General features: G+C 38.5%; 2 protein-coding genes across 8 annotated transcripts; both read right to left on the reverse strand.

Annotated features, from left to right (window-relative positions):
- Positions 1 to 493: 493 nt before the first annotated feature.
- Positions 494 to 7,538, reverse strand: LOC143888145 (peroxisomal membrane protein 11C-like). The gene is made up of 8 exons (XM_077392470.1): positions 7,256 to 7,538; positions 1,874 to 2,083; positions 1,684 to 1,758; positions 1,531 to 1,605; positions 1,356 to 1,436; positions 1,196 to 1,270; positions 921 to 1,094; positions 494 to 826 (listed from the first exon to the last, which is right to left on the reverse strand). The coding sequence occupies exons 2-8, from the start codon at positions 2,063 to 2,065 to the stop codon at positions 791 to 793; spliced, it is 708 nt and encodes a 235-aa protein (XP_077248585.1). The 5' UTR covers positions 2,066 to 2,083; positions 7,256 to 7,538; the 3' UTR covers positions 494 to 790.
- Positions 7,539 to 14,516: 6,978 nt separating this feature from the next.
- On the reverse strand, positions 14,517 to 18,132 carry LOC143888146 (uncharacterized). 7 transcript variants are annotated; one of them, XM_077392475.1, is made up of 3 exons: positions 17,956 to 18,132; positions 17,626 to 17,743; positions 14,517 to 16,342 (listed from the first exon to the last, which is right to left on the reverse strand). In XM_077392475.1, exon 3 carries the CDS (start codon positions 16,331 to 16,333, stop codon positions 14,660 to 14,662), a length of 1,674 nt encoding a protein of 557 aa, XP_077248590.1. In that variant the 5' UTR covers positions 16,334 to 16,342; positions 17,626 to 17,743; positions 17,956 to 18,132; the 3' UTR covers positions 14,517 to 14,659. The 7 variants fall into 7 exon arrangements, with proteins under 7 accessions (XP_077248590.1, XP_077248591.1, XP_077248587.1 ...); XM_077392476.1 differs by having other exon boundaries at positions 14,517 to 16,358; XM_077392472.1 differs by having other exon boundaries at positions 17,626 to 17,770.
- Positions 18,133 to 24,207: the final 6,075 nt, after the last annotated feature.

Here is a 24,207-nt window from a genome sequence, read left to right on the forward strand (position 1 = left end):
TTCGGAGATAAATATGGGCCCAGGGAACAAAACCACTATAAACATAAGCCTAAAAAAATTGCAGCACAAGTAGACAGCAAGAAGAGGCAGAGCAGGACCAAGACCATGAGGTAGGACAGGGAAAAAGACCAAGACCAAGACGACCGAAACATACCACTGAAAGAGTACGGAAACAAAGATGGGCGGTCAAGAACATAGATGAGGTAGTATGGGCAGTTGGTTAGATCTAGTATTAATCGGACGATAATTGGAGTCAGTGGCTCTCTAGGGTTCCGTCATATGGGATTCTTGTGAAAGAGGATCAAATTGGCCCTTGCGAACAGCTAGATGTATTATCTCCCTTCAACCCTTTGAGCGAAATGTAGCAAAAGGAAAATCCATAGACTGACCCCATTGTCTCCACTCTGTAGGAACTACGGAGACTCCGAAGGACGCCTTCGGGTATGTGTGTGTGCGCGTGCGAGCGTGTGTGGAATATGTATAAATAGGCAGATGCACATAAAAAGAGAGGCATATATACATGTATGCTTTCATTGGACTAGTATAAAAGAAAACAAATTACCTTTTTAGAAAGCCTAGAGAGGCAAGAATGCCTGCATCCCATCCAATATATGGCATCATAACATATTATTTCAGATAAATAGAGCAGCATGAGTCATGCGCAAGAATCAATACTGAATGTATCTCGTTATCCAGGTAAATGCATAGAAGCATATGCCAACATGGCTATCCTTACCCATCTCAATTATTATTCATGGCTCCAATCTTTTAGAGAAAAACATTGCCACCTTCATGGCGTCTTTGCCTTGGGTGGGGAAGGAAGCAACTGTGCAGTAGCGGGAAACAAGAAAATAGAGTTCAACAGCCTGGAAAATAAACTGAATTCTGCATTAGCATTACTTGTAAGAGTGAGAGATTACCTGATAACAAGATATGAGTGAGGTAACAAATCCAAAGCCTCCTGTTACACGGGGAGTGACTTTCTTGGGGGCCAGTTGAAGCAACCCAACAGCAACAACTATATCCATAGATGCTTTTACCAGAGCTAAAAATCTATCGTTCGATTGTTTGAGCTTGTTCTTGTATTCCTCATTCTGCATCCACCAATATGAAAAGATCATACTATTTACAATGAACGTAGCAAAGGACAGAATCCCATGCTAATTCCCTTGTATGAAGACTTTAACGAACATACTTGATACTTATCTGTTTGCTTAAGATCCTTCTCTAACTTCTTTGTTGATGCAGACAGTCTCCCAAGCTCCGCAAGCTGAAAGAAAAAGAAAACAAATTAAAAACGCATACGGCGGTCATGGGCAAGAAACAGATTAAGGGGAAATATAAAAATCGCAAACCTCAATCACGGAGGAACAAACTGATGAACCCATCCAACAGAAAAGAGAGATCCTGCCAATTAGCTCAGCACGTTCTTTGTTCTAAAAAAAAGACAATTATACTGGGTAAGTTGTATATTCTTCTGAAAAACATTTAGAAACACAAAACTAAAAGAAAACGGAAACAACTATTTACCTTGTAGATGCCTGTTCTCCCAGCCCAGACAACTTGATCCAAAAGCAAAAAAGTTGATAGTAATGCATTTTTGGACTGTAATAAGCACTGTGTGAAAAAAAGGGAAAACAAAAAAACTTCACCAGCAATTCACAATCATCGACAACCATGTACCTTTCCCAGTAAAATGAGTGGAAGAGGAGTCCCCTTAGGAGGTGGACTAATAAGAGCATGCAAGTCATTGACAAACTGCAAGTCCAATGAGACACAGAAGTATGTAAAATGGACCAATCAAGTAAGAGAGGATACACAAGTGCATTCAGATTTTGAATTTAATAACATAAATAAAGCTGCAAAATCTAACCTTGAGAAGTCGAAAAACTTTGCGAGCCGAGCTAGTAGTTTTATCAACATTTTGAGCTGTACCAGGTTCTCCATTGCTTAAGTATTTTGAACCATATTGTATAGCCCTGCATATCTTATCCCTGGCTTCAGCTTTGTTCAAATATAAGATCAAAAGAGCAAGCTCTGCCTTGGTTGCATCTAATGTACTCATCTTTACCCCTGAATATACCTGCTTAATTAAAGATATCAGCTAAATCTTTAGTATCATAACAGTATATAAGGGCACACCCTCAACATTTTACTATTACAATTATACCAATTTTAACCAAAGAGGACACCTTGAAGATTGTAAGGTGAGCAAAAGACAGCACTTCTCCCCTTTGGCCAATGCACCCAAAATTTCAGGACATCAATGGCACACCTCTAAGGTCCCGTGGTAACAGTGCCTCACTCAGATTCAATCCTGAGGCCACTATAAATGTCGACAAGCTTGCAAAGCATGGATAATGCAATACCTTTACAATGTGAGACTTTACACCCACATTGTGTTATTCTTTTGAATTCCTCTTTCTTGTTACCCCTCTTGTTATTAATACTTATTCTCCAACTAAGCAAGAAAATAATAATGGTGCCAATGATAATAATAATAGTAGTAGCAACCTTAAAACGCAAAAAGAAAAAGGAGAAAGGGGCTGCGAATATAGATGAATCAGGATTGAGAGTGAGCTCTAGAGGAAACAATGTCTTCTAAGGTGAAGAGACATCTTCTTGCAATCAATCACCACCCTACTAGGTAGAAAATATCCAAAATGAAATGCCAATATTGAGCCCACTCCAAATCGCTAATAGTTATATAGGCAACCCAGCTCACGTTATTGTTACTAAATCATATTTGCTCATATCAACTCAAATAAGCAGCCTAATCAGGAAGTGTTGTAAGATGGCCAAAGCCAAAATTCAGTCCAACTTCATTTGTCTCGGGTTGAGTTGCTCCGGTGCTGTTTTGACTTTTGACTAAGGATTCGAAAAGGAAAAAGGTTTTTGGATTTGCGATGGCAGACTAGTGGTTAAGCTGGTATCAAAACTCTACCCTAATTCTATTTAAGGGAAGACGTGTAAGCCTGGAGGGGATCATCTCTCATAGTGGAAAAGATGAACACGCCCATGGACGTAGGTACAAATGCCAAACCATGTAAATCCCTGTCTTTCTTTTGGATGTGTGTTGGGTTGTTCTATTTCCGAAGTACAATTGCCAAGCCATGTAAATCCTAGTGTTTCTTTTGGATGTGAGTTGGGTTTTTCTATTTCCATTGCTTATAATCTGAGTTCAGCGGATAAGATAGAACAATCTTCTCTAAGATCGTATCATAGATCTAAGAATCTCAAAGCCTGAGATAATGGAAATGCATGACCTAATGACAATAAAGAATGGTCATGTACTCAAAATTCCAAACCACAATATTTCAACTGTTGCCCACTAAAAACCCATGTTATTTAGACGATCGACAACTCCTCACTAATCAAGGTAGCATACATTATCAGAGAAGTGGTGAAAAATCACATGCAATAGAAGAGGATCAACATAAAATTCATTCATCCACATAAGATAAACAATTAAAGAAAATTCCTTAAAGACGATCTTGTTTTTGCAACAGAAAAGAACCCTAAACGGTATGGACCCACTGCAGCATGTATGGTGATCGGGTTCATTCATATTGTTTTTTTTTTTTTTTTTGAAAGGTAACCGAAGGTCCATTCAGATTGTTGCCCATCTCAAATCCAGTTAATTGCCCTAGGTCCCACCCTCATTGGATGATTCTAGACCGCCGATCAACCATGATGAAAAAGATGTCCTAAAGAAGTGTTTAAGTTGTCAATTTTTGCATGCCTCAATCTTGCAATCGAGATCTTTGTCCGACACCGGACTTGGACCTACTGGGTCACCCTGTGATGGTCCATCAGACGAATGGTCCCAGTCACCAAGCACATACACCAGGTGTGTAGTGTCACGGTCGTTTTAGTTCATCAAGACGTGATTGCCTTGCTAGTTCTCAACAATTAAATACAAATTCTCATCACGATATTAAATGTGTGGTTGACGCAACATGATATCTTGCTCAAAACATAAACAAGACAAGAACATGAAAAAACACAATACCTAAAGTAGAGTTTACTAAACAAAATCACCATATTTAACCAAAACATGAACACATGTTAACCAAAGAGATAAATATTTATTTTATAAAGGTTCAAAAAGGGAAGCCCAGTGCACGAGGCTCCAGCCATTATGGGGTCTGGGGAGGGCTAGATGTACGCAGCCTTACCCTTGCTTTAAAGAGAGGTTGTTTCCGTTATTGTCTACTATCTACAAAACCATATCATTGTTTTCTAAAACCAACACCTACTTTTTATAACCCCCAAAAAGCATGAAATCTGATAATTTAAAATATCCTCTTCAATATCTTCCTAACACGTTAAATTTGTCCCTAAAACTCTCATTACCCTGTCTTTGAGAATCCTCCAATGCTTCTTTTTTTTTGTGGTTGCTACAAATTCAACTCAACTCAACTCAACAAAGCCTTTGTCCCAAACTAGCTAGGGTCGGCTAGATGAATCCTTCAGAAAAATTTGATGAAGACGGTGAAAAGAATCTATCCGGCTCTAATCCTAGCTCAAGTTGGGTTCTTGATGTGATCCAGGGTACGAGGAATAGAAGGAAGAGGGGATAGAAGAAATAGAGGAAGAAGAGAAAGGGGAGAAGAAGAGGGATAAGGGGAGAATCTATGAACTCAATTCATTCATTCATCATCAAAATCTCTAAAAACCTAATACAAGAGGCCTATATATAGGCAATTAAAATACCTTGAAATAAAATAACATGGAAAATAAAATCCCCAAAAAAACTAAAACCTGATAATAAAAATCCTAAAAGCTCCTGGGCAAATATGCCACTTATTGGGCCTACAATACGCATCATTTCTTCTACGTGGATCATTTTCTTCCATTCTATCATATCCAAATAAGAAACCTAAATAGAAACAAGGGGAGGCATCTCTAAAAGGAAAAGAGAACCAAGCCAGGGTTCATTCTCTCTTTTTTACTTTCTTTTGAAGAAATAAGGGGAGGCATGTCTAAAAGGAAAAGAGAACCAAGTCAGGGTTCAATCTATCTTTTTTCTTTCTTTTGAAGAGAAAAAGAGATTTATTAATAAAATGGAAAATTACAGCAGCATATTATCGGGTAGAGGTTGCCCTATCTATAAAAAAAGATGTACAAACTCTGCTCTTTGCGAATCTATTTGCAAGATCATTTGCATTCTTAGGGATTATTTCCTTCCAGTGTCTCTTGGAAGATATGCAGTCCCGCTAACAGCGCACACACTTCTACTCTCTCTCTCTCTCTCTCTCTCTCTCTCTCTCTCTCTCTCTCTCTCTCTCTCTCTCTCTCTCTCTCTCTCTCTCTCTCTCTCTCTCTCTCTCTCTCTCTCTCTCTCTCACACACACACACACACACACACGCCACTTCATATGAGTAGGTTCATTCTCTTACACGCACCACTTCGTTTGAGTGCCATGTTTAACTCACGCACTTTCACTCTCTTTTGGACCCTTGGTTCATTCTCTCTTTTTTCCTTACTTTTGAAGAGATTAACAGATTTATTAAACAAATAAAAAATTACAGCAGCATATTATTGAGCAGAGGTTGCCGAATATAAAACAGATCTACAAACACCGCTCTTTGCCAGTCTCTCTGTAAGATCATTCGCACTCCTAGGGGTGTGAATAAGAGAAATGCTCCTACCTTTACATGGGCCACAACTGTCCTTTTTTTACCCATGCAATTGCATTTGTTGAGCCCCCCTCGTTCACGAGTCTTCCTTCCATCATCCCTTGGAAGATATGCAGTCCCGCTACGAGCACATGGTACCTCCACTTTGTTTGATTATGTAGTCTCTATGGCCCTGAAAAAGGATAGAATAATATCACCTTTTACATCTCTACAGGTGTTGCTAATAATTGTTGGTCCTGGGTTTCCTTTTGAACAACCGTCGAAAGTTAATTTGATGTAATCAGCAGGGGAGGGGATTCCATCTAGCACACATCTCTCTCCTTGGCAACTTACTCCAGATGAATACCTTCCAATTTCTTATAGGTCCATCACTAAAATGCCCCAACAATTTTTATCACAGAGGGCCGAATCTATCAGTAGCAGCTTCATCTTCAGAAACAGGTAGCATGCTTGCAACCTTTTGTCTTAAAAAATAATTGTTGTTTCCCTCTTTCCAGACCGTCCAGATCAATACTCCACATTCTGCTCCATAGGGAATACAAGGAAGCTTCGCATGTCAATAATTTGAAAAAAGATAACGGAGAAAACTCCTAATGGATCCGAGGTCAAGGGAAGTAGTTAGTCCTACTGGCACGCTATACTATACTGCGATGATGGCTCCAAACCAGATTCAACACAGCTACAGCTGGTAGAGCTTTTCTTTAGAGGGACCAAACAGACATCCCACCAAAGATTGCTACCCCAAGTTGATTTGAAGGCCTTAAATTGCTTCAAACCACATTAGGATGATTTCAACGAGTGGATGTGGTCATGCTTAGCTTAACGAAAAATCAGGGCAGCTTTAAGGGCCCATCATTACAAACATTAGGGCAGAATCTTCCCATCTCTACTACAAGCATTAGTGCAGCATCACTAGCATCCCCCGCGATCTTAATACATGGGGGATCAAGGCCCATCATTACATCACCATCCATTCATGAAAATGCTTCTACCATCAATGATCAGCCCAACAAACCACTGGATCAGGGAAGGACTAAATCTCACTATTTATTTATGTAGTTATTTATACTATGTTGATATTCCTGTAATTCAATTCTTATTTACTGCTTCCAATCAATACTCTAAAATTCATACTCATTTTTTCATAATTATAGTCCATGCTCTGCATTCTCATGTACAATTACTGCAATTGTTATTACCAACATTTTTGGATGGGGAAAATATAACTACAAAAATAATTCAATTTATAAAACCTAATCATAATGAACAACAATATCTTTTTTAGGTGGGTGGGTAAGCTGATATTGAGCCTCCGACCTCCAAATTGAAGAACAGAATTTGGACCATTGAGCTAAAGGCTCAATCCCAAAATCCACAACAATATCAGGAACTCGATTGAGACTTGTTGTACTCCATCATATTTCTAGTATAATTTGTAATGGAAGAAAAATAGCCAGAAAGAAATTTTTCCCGAGAAAGTTCGAAAAGAGCAAGAAAAAAAGAAGGGAAAAAAAAAAAAAAAAAGTTGCCCTATATCTTCACCGTCTAACTCAAAGAAGAAGAAAAATACCAAAAATCGAATAGAGATTGAAAAGAAGGTGGAGATTGATACCTGGAAGGAGAAAATTAGGGCTTGAAGAGAGGTGTATGTTTGGAGGAGGAAAAAGATAGAGAGATTGTATGGTATCAGTACGGTATGGTGTAGTCGATTATGTTAATAATTGGGAGAGATTCTGGTGGGAGATGTGCCGAGAGATTCGGCTTGGATTGGTGGACCCTTCTTTCCCCGCCTTGAACGCCACACCTCTTTTTCCCACAAATCTCACCTTTTTTCCCAAGCTTCGGCGGAAGCAGAATTAACCTGTCATTAAACCTTCCAACCCTAAGACGCTGTTTGTTTTTTATTTTGAAAACCGTGCAACTGATTCTTAGACTAAAAATAAACATAAATTTGAGTATAATAATCAATTTTGGACTCACAATATGTTCTCAAACGGGCCTAACCTATCCTATCTTGGGTTGAGCCCTGCAGAAGTTGCACCCGTACTTCGAATGGGCCTCCTAAACATCTCTCATTATCTACAAAAATCTTCACTTTTCACTAGCAAATGAATAATTATCGAGTTCTCTTTCTACACAACACATACAAAGGGACCCATAGTCAAGTAAACTTAATAGGATTGTGTAAAGCAGCAAAACAAGAGTTGTACAATTTAGAAAATCAGTATGTTTCTCTCTCCAATTACTCCTACTAATCACACGAAAGTGCATTTTATAATAGAGAAATGATATTTCCATCCTCTTTTGTTTTTCTTTTTGGTGGGCATCACTTTCCTGGGAAAGTGAGCACAGACTTTTCTCGAAAACAACTTAAAAAGTGAGCCAAAAAAAAAACAAAGGTCACCTGCATGGTCTTGGTACCATTTTTCAGGTTCTTTCCAAGGAAAGTGATGCAACCAAACGGAACATAACATACACAGTTCCTTTGAGGAAGAGACAAATAATAGGATGTGGAGATACAGCCTTTTTTCTTTCTGGAAAAAGAGAATCGCCACTTTTAGAGTGCCCTTATCAACACAGAGTGAGGATATCATTTACATACAATAAACCAGTGAAAAAAAAGCCATCTATTTTATTTGTCACTTCCTGAACATGAGTTTCTGTTTTTTAAGAAAAGACAAACAAGGGGAGGAGATAAGTGTAAAGAGGGTGGCGATATCATTTCCCATCTATTAGAATCCCCTGACTATGAACAGCCCAGGTCAGGAAAGCAGTTAAAGTGATCGATCTCTCTTGTATGTATGTGTGATAAAGTCTCGCAGATCGATGTGATTGCGTTGCCTTTATCTGCGGTTTGGACCGTTTCTCCAAATAAAACTGAAAAAGCTGTGTGCTTTCGAAGCTGGAACGTAACTAAGCAGAGAGGTAAAACTGTATACAGTAAAACCTCCCCCCAGTAGAGGAAAACATTGGATAAAAGTTATACAGCCTAGTGTTCTGGAAGTGACAGATAAAAGAGGGTGGAAATATGCATTCCCCCAATGGTGGGTGGGTCACAATCCTACTGCTCCACACTCTTATCTAAGTTCTCTTCAGAGAAGCATTCTCATCTATTTGTGGGAAGGGACAATTAACAAAAGTTCAGCTTGTATGAGTGGGATGCATTAGACCTAGGCCTTATAACATTCCCCAATATTTAGTATTGGTCACCCAAAATCCATTTCGTATGGGTGAGAAAATCTGAAAATTTTCCTACTTCTAATTGAAAACCATATTTTATAAGTTCAATGATATAGATGATCGACCCCGGTGCTCATCTATAAGGGCCCGTCTGGATACCTCCCATTTTGTATTTGGAATTGAGTTTTGAATACAACATGAATAGATCCGGCAGCTCATGTAGAGGGAGACGGGGGAAGGGGATACTTCCTAGTGGAGGGAAGAGGTTGAAGAGCACAGAGGGTGAAGGAAACTGCCACATCTGTGGATTTCCAATTTCTTATTTCCACAACAAATTTAGAAATCTGATTTTTTTCACTGTCAGCTGCTGAATTAGAAATCCAAGAATTTGATCCGATCCAAATTACAATGCAAAAAGGGCTGCAAATGTGAGAAATCTAAAACAGAATCTTCTCGGTATCCAAACGGACCCTAAATGAATTGAAATCTTCATTAGGCAAATTAAAATATTGGGAGATAAAGTCGATCTACTATGTAGTTTAGATGAATGCAGCAATAGGAAAGAAATTTGAGTACACAAAATGGAAAGATAAGGGGACTGCAAATAAATATACAAGTCTTCACCCAGCAATCCGATCTCATCCAATGTCATCAACCCAAAAACAAAATCAATATTGCCAGCATAAAAAAGAAAAGGCAAGCGAGCATCATATGGTGAATATATCATTAATGGTGAAGGTGTGTCCTGAGGTGTTCTGAAATGAAAAATGAGATTAAAATCCTGTAAGAAAACCATTTTCCTGCAAAAAATCAACAATTAACTTCGGTGTGTTTTTGTTTGGCCTGAAAATATAAGGCCGCGAGAAGTATAACCTCAAAGGGTTTAGGTTGATACTAATGTTGCATTCTTCCCCAACTCCTCAAAATCCAAAAATGAATATGAACATAAATACAAGGAAGGCACAATTCAAATAGGGGTGCGTAGTCCCATGCCATGATAGAGGCGCGCAAGTCAATTATAGGAAGCCACAACTCGCAGGCAAAGTAGAGTCAGAACAGCATAGGCCTTGAAATTGCCATGTTCAAGGCAACCCCCGAGGATCAATCCATTTCCATCAGCCAGCTGGGGATTGCGGCATGAACCTTTTTGTTTGTTTGGGAGACGTCCAGCTAAACATCCTCTTTAAAGGCGGGGTAAAAAAGATACTCCTAAAGTCATGTGCATTGAGGATTCTTAAGTAGTTGTAAATGGAGTTGAAGTTACCAAATTGTATATCAAGTAGAGATTAGAAAACCTAGCAAGATTTCAAGGAAAAAATAATTAATAATTCATAGCATCTATGAGAAACATACCATTAGATCGGCACAAGACATAATACAGGTAGAAATTAGAGAACTTAAAAGATTAAACCCAGTACTAGACTCATAATCACTTTAAATCCCGAAGATGCAACACCAACAAGCAAGCATGATAGTAATTCAATAAGAAAAACACATGCCTAAATCATGATTTTTAATTTGACACAGAGTTTCCAAAGTATCTGAATTTGTTCAATATATCCAAGCTAATCGAGTTTCACTAAGTCTAATAAAGCTTGACCGATCAGACTTAAACAGGTATACTGCTATCACAGGGCAAAGGTAACATTTTCAGAGGCATTAGACAAACATTGGTATAAAGACAGTCAATTCAAAATGGGCATCATATATTTGGATCATGAAGGCAAATTTGACAGACAAAAGTATCAAATATCTGTTATAACATTGGCTAGTGTTGGACACCATATGCTGGACCTATAAAAATATCCAGGTATAATAGAACAACAGGAACATTTTCAGTGTTATGACAGGGGCATTGGCTTTGAGACATTAAATGAAAATAATTTGGCCATTTTTGTTCTAACCATGAGTTTACTTTACAAGTAGCTGAACAGATAGTTAAATCGTCCTATAGGGAAGAGTTTCGGTTTTGGGTCACGATAGGGGAGCCCAGTGGATGAAGGGTTACAATCACCATCATTGGGCCACACTTTCACTGAAACTCACAAGTTTGAAATTGCCAAAAATAAGTCATTTGTACAATGGAGACTAGGCAGACCACCTATTTAGATGGTCTAGCAAGCTATCAATCTTTTCCACCCATAGTGAATGTGCTTTATATTTTGTTGCAAGAGAACCAGTTTAAGTGAAACACAAATTTGGAAATCCATAGATATTGTTTACCAAGGCAATTGGGAACCCACTCAGGAGTCAGGATACAGGGGTAATGTGGAGTATGCTCAAAGGCTGACCATCATGCACTCATGCAGGGAAAGAGACCAAATAAATCAAGCGGAAAAAGGCCACAGAAATGCCTAAATATTGACGATACCAATGGGTTTGCAGTTGCCCATATAGCATCAGACTTGGTAAACTTCATTCTTTTGGTTTTCAGTTTTTCTAGTATGTACTGGTAATGTGAGGTCGTGCATCGAGGACACGGTAGTAATGGTAATGTGATGGACAGGATCTAGCAAGTGGAGTGCTAAATATTGACCGAAAGGTGCTAACAATAGAAATTGGGGAATTACTCAATAGACCACTATTTAAAAACTCCTCGAGCCAACCGTTGACTCCCTTTTACCTTTGCCAAGTTATGTTTGAAGATCAGAAAATAAAATTTGCTTAAGCTAAATTTAAGAGGGTTTCTTCAAGTTGGTGGCAATGTCTAGTGGAACGTCAAGAGAGATGATATGAAAATAATTCGGTCTTGCACACACATACGAAAGAGAAGTCAAAAGAAAATTTCTCCAGTTGATTATGTGCAAAGTCTTTATAAAAGAATGGAAGAGTACAAAGGAGAGTTCCACGATCTCACTTGCACAATCGCTTCATACAGACCAAAGACCAATTAACTTCTTTAACAAAGATCAATTAACTACACGATATTTATCGTGCCTTAAAGCCCCATACAAGAAGAGGTAGTAGCTCTCTGAATTTGAACTACTAATGAAGCTTTTCCTTTTGCATTTAAGATCAAGATAAGTATAAGAAGCTTTTGTTGATTGACGAGCATCTGGAAGAGGCATCAGTTTGGTAGCACTACGGCAGACCATACAACCATATTTCAACATCGTATGACCAGTAAGGATAGCTCGCATTGCATGGATTGTGGTTATTCATCAGCCAAGCCACACAAAATTTTAAAAAAAAATAAAAATTGACCGTGTTATAAGTGCAGTGAGTCAGGACTTCTTGCCTATGAATATCATTATTGCTCACGCAATAATTTGGCGGCGCAAGATGAAGATACCTAGCTAGTATAGAAATGAAGATCCATGCTGTTATCATGATAGTGATGGGGATGGGGAAGATGATGTATAGGTGAACCTAGTGAATGTATAGCCAATTGTGATCCTGCGTGTGATGGTGACAAGAAAGAGATGAAAATTTGTAGCATAAAAACATCTTTGAACACGAGTTACATGTAAAGCAAAGCTGTGGACGGTGATCATCGATGTTTGCTTCTTCTTCTTTTTTGAATGATGATCATTGATGGTGGATATAGAGAGAATCAGAGAATATGATCTCTTAGAAGATTGTGGAAAATACTGGAAATGTTGAAGCTAGAATCCAAGAGGCACTAGTACCCTACAAAATTAATTGCTTCAGAAAGGAAATGAAGTGCTCCCCCATTCTAGATGTCATGTTAACTGGGCAAAAGGTATAAAGATGTGGTGTGGTGTGGTGTGGCCTCAATGTATTCGCCATAAATGTTATTCAGAAGATTGAGCGCTTATTTGAACATAAGAGCATTCACTATGCCCATCCAAACAATAATTTGTCTCTAAAAGATGTTCAAATAGTTGTAGAAAAACCATCTAACTTGTTGACTACCTCAAAAGCTTGTTGAGATGAGTCAAGAAGTGGACTTTTTTTTCCATTATTGGGGGGATGCATGAAGGTTGAAGCTGTTTGTCCAGAAAATCTAGTTTGATGCGTGAGGAGCTACGAGAAGGTCTTCCCCTTATGTGTGAAATTCAGCACCAAATAGACTTAGTGTCAAGTGCCACTCTTCCAAATCTGTCCCACACTATCGAATGAGTTCATCTAAGCATGCAACGCCATGTTAAGTGGGAAAAACTGGCAAGAGAATGAGACCATGTATAGTTCAAAGAAACCAACTCTGGTTTCAGAGACCATAGATTTGGGAAAAGAAGTCATAACCTACTTGAATACCTTATATATCTTAGCAACATGGAATCCATGATCATTAGCCTTGAATCACACAAAGAATCAGCTAATTACAAGCAGGAAACTAGGATAAATTTAGCAATTATATTTTGTTGATGTTACATTCGCATAGGACGTAAACACTCAAGAACGCGCAATCGTAGAGGAATATAAGGCAATTCAAGTTCCCACGGGAGATAACATACCATTTGGTAGTCAGAGATGTCAGCTCAGCCAGAAAAAACGACAAGCAAATCATGTAAATCCTTTCGAAAAACACGTCATAGAATTAGCTCCTATGATCTATGATGTCTTAAGAATGATGTTGCTTAATCAAACTGATCTGCAGAGATCACAAGTTCAATAGCTTAGAACTTCAAAAAACAAAGAGCATATTTCAAAAATGTGTCATAATTATCGAAGAATGATACCACAAGAAGACAAAAAACAGCAGAAAGATTGAATATAAGAGACAGTTAATACCAACAGCATTTGCATGTGGCTAGTCAAATATACAAATATCACTGATATGCGGAGAGTAAGAAAATCTACCAACAAATATGGGGAAAGTGTATAAAAACACAAATATCACTGATATGCGGAGAGTAAGAAAATCTACCAACAAATATGTCATGACTCATGACCTAGTAGCATATGCAGACTTCCAGAAATAAAGGAGCAGAAAGAAACATAGATTTGATTGGCTAGTTATTAACAGATAAAATACTGAAAAAAAAGGCTATAGCGGGGAGCTCACAATTTCAAGTGATTTGAGTCTTACCAGAACCAAAGTCTGCAATGTGCAGCAGTAAATACCTCAACGTAATTTCCGCTAACAAAATTTACCACTTCGTCTCCCCAGCCACTCAAGCAACTTTTTTTGCTGGGCTGTCCATCTAAAATGGAATAGACAGCTGAAACCACATGAAGCAGAACAGAAAATGAGAAATTATGTTGTAAGCCCATCACAGTGACCTTTTTTTCCCCAAAACCACTGGAGCAATGAATTTTTGTTGAGCCATGATAATAATAATGGGGCTTATCTGGTATTTGTCATTCACCTGAGGAGATCAAAAAACTGATATTGAAACATAAGGAAGGGGCAAAAAAATAATAAATCAAACAAAATACCCTTTTATCAAAAACAGAAAATATATTCAAATGTAGCTATATGTCATTGGCTACTGAGATACCCGATAAAGCGCTGCATAGAGCTCAATTCCTCTTTCTAGCTCATGGTATTTACAAACAAGTTTCATAGAACAGACTAAGAAAAAACATCAAAATCAGCTGTAAAAAAGATGTCTAAAAATCGAGGGAAAAAGAAAGGATAATCATAATGCACATGAAAGGGAAAAACTGAAGGAGAATTATTAAACCTATCTGTAAAGATTAAGGAAATCTACCAACAGAAGACAACTGCAAGTCATGATCTTTGTTTAACATCAGGCCCTTTCAGAAACAATTCAGTGGAAAAATACTTAGGCATATGAATAAACATCATATATATAAGGTAAAGGAAACATTGAGTTCACAATAGCACCTATTTTGTTTCACACAGGCAATGAAACATACAGTTCTACAAGAACCAAAAACTACATCATACAGAGAAAAGTGATTCCTTCTATTTTTTGCTAAACAAGCTTCGCAACTTCCCTCTCTCAAGCCGCTCAAGCAGCTTTTTTGCACCAGGGATGTCCATCTCACAAAGCTTCTTGAGATATCCAATTGCGCCATACGAAATCATTAACTTTTTGCATTTTTTGCTGGAGGACAGTGACGCAAGACAAGAAATGGCATACTTTTTTGCCGTATTCTGAGGACTAGGATCAAGTAATTGAACAAGATTAGGCACACTCTTCTCATCCTTTTTAACTTCTCTACTATTCTGAGGGACGCTCAACAAGCTACAGATTGCCTGAGCTGCTACCTCTCTTGCACTATTGGTTTTGGCCTCGAGCATCTTTACAAGAAGAGGAATACACCCAATTTCACCAACCAATTTCTTCATTTCTGCTGAAGTACAGACCCTACATATAGCAGATGCAGCAGCTTGCTGTGCACCCAATGACCCAGATTTTAGAACGTGAACCAGACGAGGAAGAAGACCAAGTGAAACCAACCGGTCCATGGACACCGAACCCACAAGATTTCTCAATGCGCCAACTGCAGATTCTTGGGGCAATGGACCATCAAGGTAAGCCAAGAGACTTTGGATTCCACCTTCCGAAACAACAACCCTTCTAAGACTATCATTGTTGGATGTTAAATTCTGTAAACACTCAGCAGCGTACTCTTTAGAACCCAACAAGATTCCATAGTCAAGGAGATTAATCATAACCCTGATGATTCCTTCTTCCGCGAGAGTCTGTCTCACCTCTGGCACGGACGACAGATTCTTCAAAGTACCTGCGGCTGCGGCTTGAGAAACAGAATCTCCAACCCCACAGATCTCGATCAGAGGACGGACCCCACCATGTCCAACAATCGAACGGGCTGTTTCAACCGTCATGGACAATCTCTGCAGTGAAATCGTTGCCTTCTCTTTACCCAACGCGCTCCCAGATTCAACGAGTCTGATCAGAGGGGGCAGCACTCCTTCAGAAACAAGCAAATTCTCACAACTCCCAGATTCTGCAAGCGAGCAAATCACGGAAACAGTCTTCTCTCGAATCCTCGGAGATGTGGCAGTTAGTAATTGGATAAGCGCTGAAATATGACTCCGTCCCAACACAAGAAGCACATTTTTCTCATCCTCTTTCATGACTTCTATTAGACTATCAAGTGCCTTGTGCTTCGCCTCAAGATGACCAATCTGAAGCCGCGCGAGCAACTCTCGTATGTTCCAACGTGAAGCCTCTGGCTCGGCCTCGGCTGAATGAGCAATGGCTATAGGCAAGGTGGCCTCACCAAGCACTCCAGTCTTAATCAGAAGCCCACAATCTCGTAAATTCAGATCCAACTTTGAGGACAGAGCATCAAGATCACTTTGCATCTGGAGCTTACCCATATATCGCTCCTCCAAACAACGTTCTGCCAATTCAATTGCCTCGCTCAGCGAATCAGACACGGCTTGTAACTGTTCCTTACAGAGGGCATTCTTTGAGAAGCAAGGATGGCTCGACAAATCAGATAAACGCGATGGTATCTGTTCTAATTTGGAAATTATGATCTTCCATCGACCTACAAATCCCTTCACACCCCTCGCTTTCTCGAGAACCGACGGAACAAGTTCTTGGGCGTGTGATAAACAGAATTCCGCCGAGTGGGTATCAATCTCTTCGCCTTTTTCCACCATTGTTGTGATCTGAAAATCACCAGCACTGTCATAACATAAGAAAAACCTTGAGGGAGAAGAAGACCCAGAAATTTATTTTCAATGAAAAAGCAGACAGATGGTTTAATAAGAAAGGGCAGTTACAATCATGGGCAAATAAAATATCAAAAGAAACAAGATCCGAGTTTCGAGAATCTTTCCGAACACAGAGAACTCGTTTTGATGAAAACAAGGACCAACCAACAAAATCAAAGTTGGCTAACTCTGGGCCATTCCCCTCACAAGCATTGAATGAAAAGAGGAAAAGTAGAGAGAGGTGGGAAGAAGAAGTTACCGTAACGGCTATCAACCGCTTTCATTCACTTCATATCTAATCCATTCCCAAAGAAAAAATCTCACTAATATTGGATTAAGTTACCGTAAAAGGCTAATAAAGTTGGCAAAGAGAAGGAACGTATGAAGAAGGAAAAGCTCATTCGCTCTGCTCTGGCGGGACCCACGTGATTCTCAGCTCACGTGCATTAAACTAAAAGGCAAAAAAAACACCCTTAATCGCGTCTATCAGATGGACGGTTCAGATCAGTAAAATTGAAGTCAATTGTAAGTGGGTTGGTCCCACCACTTTGGCCACTATAGACCGCAAATCTTTCATACCGCATTATGCGATCCATCTGGTCCAACGGCTCAGATCACACGATGAAAAGCAACTGAGAAAATCAGTCCGGATCAGATCCAACGGCTCAGATCGCACGATCCACCAGTAAGATTCCAGATTAGGTTTTCAAAAATAAAACCTAAAGGGAGATGATTTTTTCACCCCCTTGTAGGATTATACACCCCCAGTTTTAATGGATTTGACGTCAAAAAGCGTTAAAGTCTGCCCACAACTGACAACTCCGTTACAAGTGGGGCGCATAATCCTACAGTGGGGTGAAAATATCATCTCCTAACCTAAAAAATAATTTCCAATCAAAGAAATTCCCCTTCCACGAAATCCCTAATTTCCCGTTCTGCAACCAAATTCCTTCTTCCATACCGACATTTATAATTTTTGAAAAAAAAAAAAAGTCTTTTTTTTTTGTTATCATTATCTGTATTTGTATTGCAGAGAAACACTTGGCTTTGAAGAGAAGACAATCAGTATGTCTTTCTCAATAGCGATAGATAGAGGGTATTGAAAATTTTCCAACCTCGCATAAAAAGAAAAAAGAAAAAAAACAGAGATATATGGAGTGTGTTGAGATTTTTCCAACCTCGCATAAGGAGAAAAAGAGAAAAAGCAGGGATAGAAAAGATTGAAAATGCGAATATACCTTGTAACTAGTTTTTCGTTTGCTTGTAACTCACAACAGTTTAAGCAGAATTCCTTTTCCAGCCAACAGTTTAAGAGCTCGATCTTTAACCGTTCATGAACCAGAACTCCTTTATCATCTGCAGAGTAGCTCAATCTTTAACGGGCTGAAAAAGAAAAAAAAAAAGAGTTCACTTTCTTTAATTTTTAGAACAAAAAACCTCTTCTTTTCTGAAACGAATCAGAGAAAGCAAGAGAAATAGGGAAAAAAAAAAACTGATATTAAAACGGTCAAATAGAATTGAGAAAACGAAGAACCAGAAATGGAAGAGAAGGAGAGGAAGTGCTCGACCTTTAAGTGAAAGAAGGATAGAGAAATGTGATAAAATAAAAACGAGAAGCTCAGATTCAAATCGCTCATTCAAAAACAATTCTAGCAGAAGACAATCTCATCAAATCCTCTTCTTTCCATATCTTGTACAGGATACTCTGTAGCTTTCTCTGTCAATCATTTTTTTTTTATTTTCTAATATGGACAGTCTTCTTTTTTTTGGACAGTATTAAAGGTCGAGCATGTTGCCAGATCGGACGGTTAAGATCGCGAGGCCACATAAGATCCGACCGTTCTAATAAGGCTGAATTTGAAATTTGGATTTTTAAGTTTTTGTTTTTAAACTTGGCGTTACCGAGGCACTGACGTGCCAGATAATGCCACGTGGAATACGGAGAACGGTCGGAAGTGGTGTTTTTTGAAATTGTTTTGGTATGAGTTGGAGGCGAGCAAAGGTCGCCTTCATTGTAGCGATCGGGGGGGAGAGAGGCATGCGCCTGACGGGATTGCCACGTGTTCATTTACCGGACATGAAGGCTTCCGATGTTAAATGCTAAAAAGAAATGGGCCTAAACTAACTCAAATATACGACATTGCCACTACGTTTGAATTCGGATGGTTATGACTTGTGAGTCTTATGATAATGACCGGGACACGTGGGCCGCATGGATCCAAAAGATCGGAGTGCTAACGGGCAAGATCTCAGATTGAGTTTTCATACGGTGGCCGACCGTCAAACAAGAAGGGCAGAGAGAAGTCGTTGATTTTTTCTCTCTCTGCCCTTTCGGGTATAATTTCTCAGATTTCAATACAGAAGTTAGATCTGAATCTTGTCCATTGGATCCACATCATAAGGGCTGAAATTATTTCGGATCTAATCCAAACGTAGCCACAAAATCGGTTGGAGCGTCTGAGATTCAAATGGCGGTGCAAATATAAAAAATTAGGGAAATTTCTAAAAAATATGGGATTTTTAACTGAAAATCTCAAAAAATGGTTGAGTTGGCTAAATTCTCATAAGTGTGAAACGCATCCCAAGGCATGTGTTAAGATAAGAATGCTCTTGAGTTGCTTTTCCCTCTACCTTTTTGAGAAACGGATGCCATGCATTTCACAAACCCTATTCACCTTTTTTTTGCTTTTTCTTCCTCACGCCAAGTGTTGAAAGTCCATTATTTTTGGCAAAACTCCATTGTACGGCACCTTCTAGGATTAATTCAGTCCATATTTTTAAAAATGGACTATACAACGCATACCATAGGATGATCCAAACCACCCAATTGATGGGCCACAATGTAAATAGGTTGGGCCACAAAAATCATTTCCATAGGATGATTCTAACCATCTGATCTAAAGAGGGACTTAGATTATGGAAACTTCTATAGATTGGACGGTTGGGATCATCTATGGAAATAATTTTTGGGGCAAAACTTATTTATGTTGTGGCCCATCAATTGGGCGGTTTGGATGATCCAATGGTGTGAGTTGTACAGTCCATTTTGAAAAATACGAGGTGAAGTTATCACTCTCCTTCTAGAAATTGTGTTCAATTACATAAATACGCTTGGCTTTTGACTTTGTGGTAGGGAAGACCTATTGTTTTTTCATGAGAAAGAGTTTTTATATGGTGTAAACCCATATACTCCAACATTTTTCAAAAAGTATTGTACGGGTCACACCATAGGATGATCCAAACCGTCCATTAGATGGGCCACAATGCAAATAGGTTGTGCCTGAAAAATCATTCCCATAGGGTGATCCTAGCCCTCCAATCCATAGAGGAAAATCGGATTATGGAAACCTCTGTAGATTGAATGGCGAGGAACAACCTATGGAAAACATACTCAGAACTTCAAGCTACATTTTATGTTCTGTATTTTCTTTCCACTTTCTCTTGATCCCTAACTCTAAGCGCTAACTATGTACAATATAAGTAAGACTTACGACTTTGATGGATGGTCCCACTCGACTCAAAATAGCTTGTGACCCGGACTCAGAAACTAAGATCCGAAAAACACTCCAAAAAGGATAATGGATATAATAAAATATTATTAGAATGTATGAACCACTATTTATACCTCGGAACCACTATTTACCACTATGTAGTTGTTCCGATGTATAAATAGTGGTTCTACTGTATAATTAGTGGTTCTGGGTGTTTAAACCACTTTGTATACACTCATTCTCACTTTTTATAGTGGTTTTGACTGTAATTGTGGTTCACATGAATCTTGAAACTACAATTAGTGCTTGGAAGGATTTAATTATTGTTCATTTCATCTAAATGTGGTTCTCAGTTTTTAAATCACTGTTTATAAATTCATGACAACTTTGAGACCCAATGAAATACTATTAGAATGTATGAACCAATATTTATACCCGGAAACCACTACATAGTGGTAAATAGTGGTTCCTAGGTATAATTAGTGGTTCTTAGTGTTTAAAACTATATAAATACACTCATTCTCATTTTTTATAGTGGTTTTGAGTGCATAAATTTTTCAATCTCGCAATTTAAACTCTCGGAACAAGTATTAGGCCATCTAAACTATCAACTACCATAAGATATAAGTGTTTAGACAAATATTTAACCCATTGTTCATAAATTCATTGCAACTTTGACACCCAATGAAATACCAGTAGAATGTATAAACCTTTATTTATACCTCAGAACCACTATTTATACCTCAGAACCACTATATAGTGGTAAATAGTGGTTCTTAGGTATAATTAGTGGTTCTGAGTGTTTAATCCCCTATTTATACACTAATTCTCACTTTTTATACTGATTTTGGCTACATAACCTTTTATTCTCACTATTTATACTCTTAGAACCACTATATAGTGGTTCAGAGGTCTACATGGTGGTTAGGACGGTATAAATAGATTACCTAAGTGTTTAAATAGTGGTTCTGATCTTCTACATAGGGTACTCATTGTATTTCCACATTCAGAACCACTATTCAAACCATTGGAACCACTACTTAGTGGTTGAGAGGACTAAATACTGGTTCTCACATATAAACAGTGGTTCCGAGAACAAAATATTGCTTCTACACATTTAAATAATGGTTTTAATTGTATAGACATGAGTCTCATCCGGGTTTACTCTACATAGAAACATAGAGGGCAATAGAGAGATAGAGAGATGATGACAGTACACCATAGCATTGTAAAGAGTATGATAACAATAACAAATGCCTAACAAAACCATAACAAATCCCTAACAAATAAACAAGATGATGACAATACACCATAGCATTGTAAGGAACATGTTAAACCTAAGAATACGTATGACAATGGACATGCCAGAGAACCTTAGGTTTCATAGCCAAAGAAAATAAAGAGACCCAATAAAATCTAGATGTTCTCAAGAGGAGTTTCACCGGTCTGCAATGGAATTTCAATGGAGTTTTATAATAGGCAATGGAGTTTCAGCAGTTGGCGTGGGGAAGAAGAAGGTAAATAGGCAGAAAAGGTAGGTGAAATGCATTGGGATTCGTTTCTTACCTTCTTCGAGGGAAAAGCAACTCAAGGGCATTCTTGTTTTAAAACATGCCTTGGGATGCGTTTCACCCCTTTTTGAGAATTTAGCCAACTCAACCTTTTTTTAAGATTTTCAGTTAAAAATCACATTTTTTTTTAGAATTTTCCCTAAAATTTAAAAACCTTACTCTGAATAATAATAATAAGGAATATCTCATTTTTCCGCTTTTTGTTTAGATGGTCGTTCTTCCTCTTCTTCCCTCACCCCACCCCTAACTTGACGGACATCAAGGAAAAATGCAGACTATGCAGTATGAATCCTTGTATAACGATCGATGTATTTCATATCCCATGGGAGTTAAGCAAAGGATATGTCTAGGAGATGCGCAACTTTTGATTAATTAGAGACATGGTGGATGTAAGAAATCCTGAGCTCCTGAGCCCTAATTCTGGACAAGTAGGACTTAGGAGACTAAATAGACGGTTCGATTCAAAATTGATCGTGAGACACTCAAAATGTAGGATCTCAAAAGCAATCAAAGAAAGGTTCATATATGGATTCGAAGGGTCTATGACCAAAACACAGGCGAATCAGATCCCAGGATAGGTTTGTTTGATAAATGATTTTGTTCGGGGGCAAAAAAAAGTTGTTATGTATAAAGTTCTATAACTTTGAAAGAGAGAAGTTTAGAAGAAGAAAGATGCTAATTGGGCCCACTCACAAGAATCAAGATGATCTGGACCATTCACTTCACTTGTATAGGTGCATCATTCCGCAGTTTAAAATAATTATTTTTCGCAATTAAATATCGATACCATCATCAACATATGTAAGTAAGAGATGATTAAAGTAAGAGAACGGTTGCTTTTGATTTTTAAAGGCTATCGATGTAGGCACTAGGCACTAGGCACTACCATGTTTTGTTAATTGCACTAACTCATCCTGTTTTTTTCATTTTTTTAGTTGGCTTTTGAAAGCTTTTTGGGAACTGAGCAAACAAATAAATGTAGAAAAATTGGCATGATGCCAGTTTGGATGTGAATAAACGTCTTCAGATTCTCAGATAAATCTGTTTAATGGGTTTGATTTCTTAGTTGTTTGGATAAGAGGGATTTGATTGTTGGGGTCTGAATTCGATTCAATACCCGGTATTGATTTATTAGTTGTTGGGAAAAGAGGTTTTTGGTTGTCTGGGTCTGAATTTGATTTAATAGCTAGACGTCCTACATAAATTTTAAAAATGTAATTTGAGGAATGATAGATGCAAGTGCGACCTTGCATGAAGAGCAGGAAAAAGGCTCTTGATTGGATCCAAGTCATTAAGTGCAACCGAATTTATTTTCTCAGCCGTTTTTAAAAGGTTGCCGAAAATGAGCCCTTTTCCTGCTCTTTATGCAAGGGTGCCCATGCATCTGTCATTCCTCATGTAATTTCAATAAGAAAAATTACCATAAAAAAAAAAAAAACATATTAAAAGTTTTTAGTTAAGTTTCGGGGATTTGCTAGGAACCATAGCAAAATGCATTAAAAGTTAATAATCCCTACAACCCCAACCCTCTGATGTTACAAATATGTTTTCAGGGGATTTGCTACGGAACTTGGCAGCATGGCATTTAGCGGTTGAATTTGGCACGAGAGAATAGCGACGCTCACTTTTCAGCAGATTTTATCTTATCCATTAAATTCAATTCATCTGAAGCGGTTGTTCTCTCATGCAAAAGTAAGCCGCAAAATGCCTTCCCTCAAAATACTTTTCATATTGCAGTAGGGAAAATGACTTTGGAGTAATTGGTTGTTTCACATGGTACCACAGTTATTGCCTCATGGCAGGTCATTGGTTCCAAACCCTGCAACTAAGGATCCAAGTGTAAATTATTAAATAACACCAACTCTAGAGTAAGTATTTAGACTAATTGGTTGTTCCACATAAGCGGATCGAACAAACGAAAAGGTCGGAATCACGCCACCTGAGCACTTTCTCGAGGAATCTCACACATCCAAACCCGACGCGACTCGACCCCAGAATTATCATGGGTAGGGCCGGGTTTGGGTATCGTGGGTTTTCCGGAAAAAAAAACCCAACCCGACCTGAGATATTTCTTGGGTACAGTAGGGTTCTTCAAAACCCGACCCGCCAGACCCGAGTTGCACCCCTAACCAAAGTCGAGGAAAACGGCTGCCACCCCAGCCGACAAAGAAAACACATCAGGCACTGGGTTTCCAACCTGGATGTTTTGGATGGATTTTCATCTCCGGCATGAAAGAAATCTTTTTTCCATGGTACTTGAATGCTCAGTCAGCAGAGTTGCTGACGGAAAAATAAGAGGGAATTCCATTTCTTTCCCCGCCAAAGATGGCAGCTGAACAGACCCCTCTACTAGTGATGATTTTTTCTTATCATAGTATATTTTGAACCACGGCATACCGATGCGAGGCCAAACTTCAAGATGACCCCGGTCAACTTCCAATCCAGAGTTAGGCACAAATCATTTGGGGTGAAACAAAATGAAAGGTAAATAAACTAATGAAATTGCAACATCAATCTCAAGTGGCAAAAGGTGGGATCTGAATAAATTAATGCCCTGTTTGTTTTGTTTTGGGTTTGTGAGGCGATTTTGAGTCTAATAATCAGGATTGGAGTCAAAATCTATTCTTAAAATCCATAAGTATCATGGCCTAATAGGATGCAACCAAAACAGATTTCCATTTTGTTAAAAAGACGATATCCTCGATCGTTGACTCGCGTACAATAAAACAAGTAAGAGAGCTCAAATCCCTGCCAAATG

This window comes from Tasmannia lanceolata, unplaced genomic scaffold (genome assembly GCF_043159265.1).
Source record: "Tasmannia lanceolata isolate RefF3 unplaced genomic scaffold, GAP_Taslan_0.1 ptg000012l, whole genome shotgun sequence".
Classification (NCBI taxonomy): domain Eukaryota; kingdom Viridiplantae; phylum Streptophyta; class Magnoliopsida; order Canellales; family Winteraceae; genus Tasmannia; species Tasmannia lanceolata.